Source organism: Anomaloglossus baeobatrachus, chromosome 4 (assembly GCF_048569485.1).
Source record: "Anomaloglossus baeobatrachus isolate aAnoBae1 chromosome 4, aAnoBae1.hap1, whole genome shotgun sequence".
In the NCBI taxonomy this organism is placed as follows: Eukaryota; Metazoa; Chordata; class Amphibia; order Anura; family Aromobatidae; genus Anomaloglossus; species Anomaloglossus baeobatrachus.
In genome coordinates, this window is record NC_134356.1 from 659,467,420 (window position 1) to 659,475,725 (window position 8,306).

An 8,306-nucleotide genomic window follows, 5' to 3' on the forward strand; every position below is an offset into this window, starting at 1 on the left:
ATCAGTCATTTAGGACAACATTGGATCATTCAGAGATCCTCAATGAACTTCTGGAGTGAGTTTCCTACACTGAAAGTAAAGGGGACCAATAATATTGCACGCCCAAATTTTCAGTTATTTATTTTTTTAAAAAGCTGAAAATAAGCAATAAATTTCGCTCAACTTCACAATTGTGTCCACTTGTTGTTGATTCTTCACCAGAACATTAACATTTTTATCTTTATGTTTGAAGCCTGAAATGTGAGGAAAAGCTTGAAAAATTCAAGGGGGCCGAATACTTTTGCAAGGCACTGTATCTTCCTAGAGGTCGGTGGTTACTTTTGTCTGCAGCCTCCACTAGGGGGAGGTAATGAGCTCAGTGCTGTCTGTAGGATATTTCTGGAGCCCATGTTATTATGGAGAGTAATTCTGCCCCTGATTTTGAGGGGTGTGAAATCCTGCAGAGGAGCAATGGAGTGCAGAGCATTATCAGTGTCCAATGCTGCACCCTGGGGACGTCTCCTCCCTGGCTAAGTGATACACACACCCGGCCATCTACAATACATGAAACAGGATTCATCAGACCAGGCCGCCTTCTTCTATTGCTCCATGGTCCAGCTCTGAGGATCATGTGCCCATGGTAAGTGGCCAGTGGTCAGTATGGGCAATCTATCTGATCTGAGCCTACAGAGCCCCGCACACCGCACGCTCCGGTCCTGATACCTCTCTATCATAGAGAGCAGTCACTCCTCCATAGGAAAGAACCAGACGGGCCACCTTCACTGCCTACATACACCGGTGATGTAAAACATTGGAGGACCACATAAATTAGCATATAATGCAGGCAACAACTCAAGTTACATGAGAACCAGAGAGTGTGGAGTCTTTAAATTTGCCCAGTAACAGAAACACCCAAACAAGCTGTAGTTAGAAATGTATAAAACATTTTATTATATAAATGCTGTAGGGTATAACATAAACATAGATATAGAGGACCAAGGAGTAAGAAGAGCTGAGGGGGAAAGAACCCCACGTGTCCCGGAAGAAGATAGAGGAGAACAAGTCTCCAGGGGATCTGAAGAAAGATTCCCAGGGCTAAGTGCCCAATAGGTAATAAATTGCCCAAAGAGGTGCAAAAGTTGCCAACAACGAAACAGGAAAGTTCCAGGTGTAGCGTCCAAAGGGCAATTACCTACCAGAGGTCAGATATACCGGGAACACCTCACAAGACCTGCCGTATACCAAGAACACCCCACAAGACCTGCCATATACCGGGAACACCCCACAAGACCTGCCATATACCGGGAACACCTCACAAGACCTGCCGTATACCGGGAACACCTCACAAGACCTGCCGTATACCAAGAACACCTCACAAGACCTGCCATATACCGGGAACACCTCACAAGACCTTCCATATACCGGGAACACCTCACAAGACCTGCCATATACCGGGAACACCCCACAAGACCTGCCATATACCGGGAACACCTCACAAGACCTTCCATATACCGGGAACACCTCACAAGACCTGCCATATACCGGGAACACCTCACAAGACCTGCCATATAACGGGAACACGTCACAAGACCTGCCGTATACCGGGAACACCTCACAAGACCTGCCATATACCAGGAACACCTCACAAGACCTGCCATATACCGGGAACACCTCACAAGACCTGCCATATACCGGGAACACCTCACAAGACCTGCCATATACCGGGAACACCTCACAAGACCTGCCATATACCGGGAACACCTCACAAGACCTGCCATATACCGGGAACACCTCACAAGACCTTCCATATACCGGGAACACCTCACAAGACCTGCCATATACCGGGAACACCTCACAAGACCTGCCATATAACGGGAACACGTCACAAGACCTGCCGTATACCGGGAACACCTCACAAGACCTGCCATATACCAGGAACACCTCACAAGACCTGCCATATACCGGGAACACCTCACAAGACCTGCCATATACCGGGAACACCTCACAAGACCTTCCATATACCGGGAACACCTCACAAGACCTGCCATATAACGGGAACACCTCACAAGACCTGCCATATACCGGGAACACCTCACAAGACCTATCGTATACCGGGAACACCTCACAAGACCTGCCATATACCGGGAACACCTCACAAGACCTATGGTATACTGGGAACACCTCACAAGACCTGCCATGTACTAGGAACACCCCACAAGACCTGCCATATATCGGGAACACCTCACAAGACCTGCCATATACCGGGAACACCTCACAAGACCTGCCATATAACGGGAACACCTCACAAGACCTGCCATATACCGGGAACACCTCACAAGACCTGCCGTATACCGGGAACACCTCACAAGACCTGCCGTATACCGGGAACACCTCACAAGACCTGCCATGTACTAGGAACACCCCACAAGACCTGCCAAATACCGGGAACACCCCACAAGACCTGCCATATACCAGGAACACCTCACAAGACCTGCCATATACCGGGAACACCCACAAGACCTGCCGTATATAAGGAACATCCCACAAAACCTGCCATATACCGGGAACACCCCACAAGACCTGCCGTATATAAGGAACACCCCACAAGACCTGCCGTATACTTGGCACATCCCACAAGACCTGCTGTATACCGAACACATCACACAGGACCTGCTGTATACCGGGAACACTCCCAAAAAGGGCCTAAAAAGTCTTCAACATGCAATTTTTCCGTATCACCTATAGGTGTCCTCAGTGCTCAAGGTGCTAAAACAAAGATTTAGTTAATGCATGCGTTACTCACTTCTCACCGCCAGATGTCGCCCGTCTGCACGTTCGTCCTAACACGTCCCCCCTCCTGACCGCTTGGTGTCGCTCTTCCGCTTACAGTCACCGCTCTCCTCCCTCCCTTCCCCATAATTCCTAGCGCCGTCCTCTCAGCCCGCCTCTGTAAAGATGGCGGCGGTGTCGGTGTTTCCCGGCGTGCGGCTCCTGAGTATCGGGGACGCGAACGGGGAGATTCAGAGACACGCGGAGCAGCGGGAGCTGCGGCTGGAGGCCCGGGAAGGGGAGATAGCGCTGTATAATGGTAGGTTTGTCGCTGTGTGGTCCTGGCTCATTATATATGTATAATGCTGCACAATGGAGCCCGTGTGTGGCGCCTCATATCAGCAGGGTCCATTATATATCATTACATTCGGCCCAATATTGGCAGAGGAAATTATAATTAACCTTCAGATTACATTTTTGTTGTCAATGACAAATGGAAACTGCTGATGGCAGTGCCTTATATCCTATAGGACAGGGGAGTGTGGGGTACACGGTACCGGACCCCCAATGCTGTCATACCGGGGGTCCGCTATGTATTATAGTCCCCGTCACCTCAGCGGGCTCCCGGGTAATAAAGGACGAGGCCTCCAGACACATATGAGGGTCCTGGGCTGAGTGCGGACCCCCAATGCTTTCATATCTGGGGTCCACAATGTATTATAGTCCCCGTCACATCAGCGGGCTGCTGGGTAATAAAGGATGAGGCTGCCAGACACATATGAGGGTCCTGGGCTGAGTGCGGACCACCAACGCTGTCATATCGGGGGTCCACAATGTATTATAGTCCCCGTCACATCAGTGGGCTGCTGGGTAATACAGGATGGGACCTCTGGACACATGAGGGTCCTGGGCTGAGTGTGGACCGCCGACGCTGTCATGACGGGGGTCCAGAATGTATTATAGTCCCTGTCACCTCAGCAGCCCGCTGAGGTGACAGGGACTATAATACATTCTGGACCCCCGTCATGACAGCCCGTCATGGCAGCCCGCCGGGAAATAGAGGACGAGGCCTCCAGACATACGCTGTCATGACGGGGGTCCGCTATGTATTATAGTCTCCGTCACCTCAGCGGGCTGCCGGGTAATACAGGACGGGGCCTCTAGACACAGACAAAGGTCCCGGGCTGAGTGCGGACCCCCAAAGCTGTCATAATGGGAGTCCACAATGTATTATAGTCCCCGTCACATCAGTGGGCTGCTGGGTAATACAGGATGGGGCCTCTGGACACATGAGGGTCCCAGGCTGAGTGCGGACCCCCAGCGTGGTTATGATGGGGGTGTTCCACGATATATTATAGTCCCCAGTCACATTGGCGGGCTGCCGGGTAATACCGGACGGATCCTCTAGGCACAGACAAAGATCCTGGGCCGAGTGCGGACCCTCAACATCCATTGTGACTGGGGGTCCACAATATATTATAGTCCCTGGTTATATTGGCAGACTGCTGGCTAAGTGTGGACCCCCAACGTGCCCATGACATATTATAGTCCCTGGTTACATCGGCCGGCTGCCGTGTAATATAGGATGGGTCCTCCGGACACAGGCGAGTGTTCCGGCTAAGTGTAGACCCCAAACATGCTCATGACTGAGGGGGCCATGATGTGATAAGTCACCGATCATGTTGGTGGACTTGCTGGGTAATACAGGACAGGTCCTTTGGACACAGATGAGGGTCCAGGCTGAGTGTGGACCCCCCAACGTGGTCATGACGGGGGTCCACAACATATTATAGTTTTCGGTCAGGGCGGGTTGCCGAGTAATACAGAACAAGGCCTCTGGACACAGATGAGGGTCCTGGCTAAGTGCGCACCCCCAACATGGTCATGACAGGGAGGGCCATGATTTACTATAGTCCCCGGTCATAACGGTGGGCTTCTGGGTAATGCAGGACACAGATAAGGGTACTGGACCTCTGTATACTCCCTCCCTCCATGGATCTCAATCCACACCGCCTGACCCCCATCCAGGCATGTAGATTCCTCTATTCCACCGTGAGGTATCAATTCTTAGGACTGTTGTGGCTGTTCTTCTTGTTACTCCTCCGGGAAATCTGACCTTCTGGCAATAGTCACCATCACCACAACAAGCAAAGTACCTTTACACTGTTCTCATACATTTCCAGGAGGAGTAATAAAGGGTCAGCACAATTGGGACTTCTTAGAAAAAAGGGGCACTCAAATTGAAAGGAACACCCTGGTCCCTGGAGGTCGGCTGTGCCCTCCGGACTATGTGCCCGACATTTACAAACCCAGATATATCAAGTTGTGATGGGAACGAGGTAAGGAAACCAGGAACGACCGCGAAGGGTAGACTGTAATTACACCCCCAAAAGATAGGATATTCCCGTGTGCACAGGATGAGGGGTAACCTGGTGATCCTGAGATCAAGGCCTCAAAACCTCTAAAACAAGGCTAAGCAGTGCAGATGCGTGTGCTCGGTCTCATTGTATATGGGACTGCCGGAAATAGCGACACTGTCCGTGAAATCCTATAGACAATGAATGGAGCCGCATCACCTACACAACATTCACACCCTCCACTTTCCAAGACCCCGGACTCTGGGTCACCGAGGGCTCAGGGGTCGGCAGGTTACTTCATCCGGTGCTTAAAGGATAATTTAATTTTTTTTGGGGGGGGGGGGGGAGAATAATCCTTTAAGCTCCCCATACACCTTTTATAAGTCAGTGGACCTTACTGATGTTGGCAGGATCCATCTATGTCTGCAGAGAGAAGGATCCGGTCTGTTAGTTTGTCTGCCGGTCCTTTTTTGTTTGGTGGGGAGATGATATAATAATAATAATAATAATTTATTCATTTATATAGCGCTATTAATTCCACAGCGCTTTACATACATCAGCAACACAGTCCCCCTCCCCATTGGGGCTCACAATCTAGAGTCCCTATCTGTATGTCTTTGGAGTGTGGGAGGAAACCGGAGTATCCGGAGGAAACCCACGCAAACACGGGGAGAACATACAAACTCCTTGCAGATGGTGTCCTCGGTGGGATTTGAACCCAGGACCCCAGCGCTGCAAGACTACAGTGCTAACCACTGAGCCGCCATGCTGCCTAGTCACTATCCTCCTGCAGTGCTAACCACTGAGCCACCGTGCTGCCCCATCATGGAGGCGGAGGGGCGACTGGATCATGAAGGGGAGAAGGGTGAAGATGACTGTTGGACTGATTACTGAGACGATGGCTGACCACTGTGTAAAATAAACTGATCATAAGCCAATCACATTTTGTCGCCTACTTTGTGGCCCCTGATGGTAAAGTCGCGGGCAACCAAAATATTTGCCAATTTTGAGGTTTTTTTGTTGTTACTATGCTGTGATTCACTTCCAAAGCAACTATATTGACGAGCAAAGAAGCCTTGTCCATTTCCAGGAGGAATAACTGAGGGGCAGCACAATCAAGGGCTCCTAGAATTTAGAAAGCCAACATGTCTGGAGAGGGAGCGGTTTCACCCTGCCATCCGTGGACTTGGCTGGCGAGTTTTGTGCCCGCTGGGCCACGCGACTTCTAGCTCTTCAACATCTCTGCTTGCTGTTGGTGACTGGACCGTTGGTCTTTCCATAAGATTCTTCGCAGCCCTGACACAGCTGAGGGTTTGCTACAATTTCACCCTCAGAGCTGGCTAAAGGTGTCAGTCCGGAGGTCACCGAGGATCTCCCCATCACCGGGTACGATGGGCCTCAGCCTTCAGATGCCAGAAGCGTCCTATTCACTGACAGCAAGCAGCAATCTGAAAATGAAGACCTGGGCCCGGATGTTGAACAAATGGATGAATACAGGGATCTTATGGGTATTTCTTTTTCACCCCTAGAGCCACTTTTTCGGCTGCATCATTGTACGGTAGGGACCCTGCTGTCATAATGGCGGCTGCATAGACTGAGGAGGGGTACCACCTATTTGAGGGGTCATATGAGATGATGCAGTAGGGGGTCTTATCATATAAGTCCAATGCTGTGACGGAGGAGGAATACTCCCATCATGGAGGCAAGTGGCGTCCGATGTGAGCCCCGCTCCGGACCCCTCTGCCGCTAGTCCCTTCCTCTCCGTGCAGCGCCTGCCCATTGTCCCGCTCTGAAATCAGGGGGATTTGTGAGATGAGGAATAGAGCCTCATCCCATTGTCAGCGGCCTGGGGGTAGAGAGACCCCTCGCTGGGATTTTGTGGTGGTCTCACAAAAGGTTTCCTTCGCCCGTGCCCCCGGGGACTAATGACTCAGCCAAGCTATAAGCCCAGCAGTGAGAATGAAGCCGCCATTGTCATGGTAATGAGCCGAGGGTTTATGTCTCCATGTCACAGATGTGGCTCGGTGGAGAGATGTATGTGATGTTCACCCGAGAGCCGCCTAATGCCTGGCATACAGGCCAGCGGGCACGTGTGGGGAGGACTAGGGAGAGATGGAGGGGGGCTTGTGTGCCAGCGGGCACGTGTGGGGAGGACTAGGGAGAGATGGAGGGGGGCTTGTGTGGCATGTGTGGGGGGGACTATGGAGAGATGAAGGGGTAAGATGCCAGCGGGCACGTGTGGGGAGACTATGGAGAGATGGAGGGGGTAAGATGCCAGCGGGCACGTGTGGGAGACTATGGAGAGATGGAGGGGGTAAGATGCCAGCGGGCATGTGTGCGGGGACTATGGAGAGATGGAGGGGGCTTGTGTGCCAGCGGGCATGTGTGGGGGGACTATGGAGAGATGGAGGGGGTAAGATGCCAGCGGGCACGTGTGGGGAGACTATGGAGAGATGGAGGGGGTAAGATGCCAGCGGGCACGTGTGGGGACTATGGAGAGGGTAAGATGCCAGCGGGCACATGTGGGGGATCTAGGGAGAGATGCCGGTGGCTTCTATGTACCCCATAGAGGGCACGGTGTCTTCTCCCCCAGTATATGCCCCGGTTCTGGATCAGCGCTTGGTCCTGTAGGTCAGATGGTTGTCGGTGGCATCAGGTCGGGGGTTGGGATCTCCGCACACTCTTTGCTGCGGTTCCCCTATCGGGGCCATTGGGTGCAGGATCTGTGTATAACCCTATTTTCCTTATCTCCAGAAAATGTCTGCGTGTTCAAGTGCACGATCAGCCCCGAGACGGAGTGCAGCCGCGTGGGGAAGCAATCCTTCATCGTCACGCTGGGCTGTAACAGCGTCCTGGTGCAGTTCGCCACCCCGGCAGGTGCGTCCTCCCCTTCTCTCCTCCCCGGCAGGTGCGTCCTCTCCTCCTCTCCTCCCCGGCAGGTGCGTCCTCTCCTCCTCTCCTCCCCGGCAGGTGCGTCCTCTCCTCCCCAGCAGGTGCCTCCTCCTCCCCTCCTCTCCTCCCCGGCAGGTGCCTCCTCTCCTCCCCGGCAGGTGCGTCCTCCCCTTCTCTCCTCCCCGGCAGGTGCGTCCTCTCCTCCCTCCTCCCCGGCAGGTGCGTCCTCTCCTCCCAGCAGGTGCCTCCTCCTCCCCTCCTCTCCTCCCCGGCAGGTGCCTCCTCTCCTCCCCGGCAGGTGCCTCCTCT

The 8,306-nt window shown here is 52.8% G+C and overlaps 1 protein-coding gene across 4 annotated transcripts in view; it reads left to right on the top strand.

Annotated features, from left to right (window-relative positions):
- The first annotated feature begins 2,912 nt into the window (after nucleotides 1-2,912).
- The window catches only part of CARM1 (coactivator associated arginine methyltransferase 1), a 38,249-nt gene continuing 32,855 nt past the window's right edge, over nucleotides 2,913-8,306 (top strand). For all 4 annotated transcript variants that reach the window (XM_075346521.1, XM_075346523.1, XM_075346524.1 and 1 more), the window contains exons 1-2: nucleotides 2,913-3,067; nucleotides 7,860-7,982. In XM_075346521.1, the coding sequence (XP_075202636.1) occupies nucleotides 2,935-3,067; nucleotides 7,860-7,982 (256 nt within the window). In that variant the 5' untranslated portion in view covers nucleotides 2,913-2,934. The remainder of the gene's footprint in view (nucleotides 3,068-7,859; nucleotides 7,983-8,306) is intronic.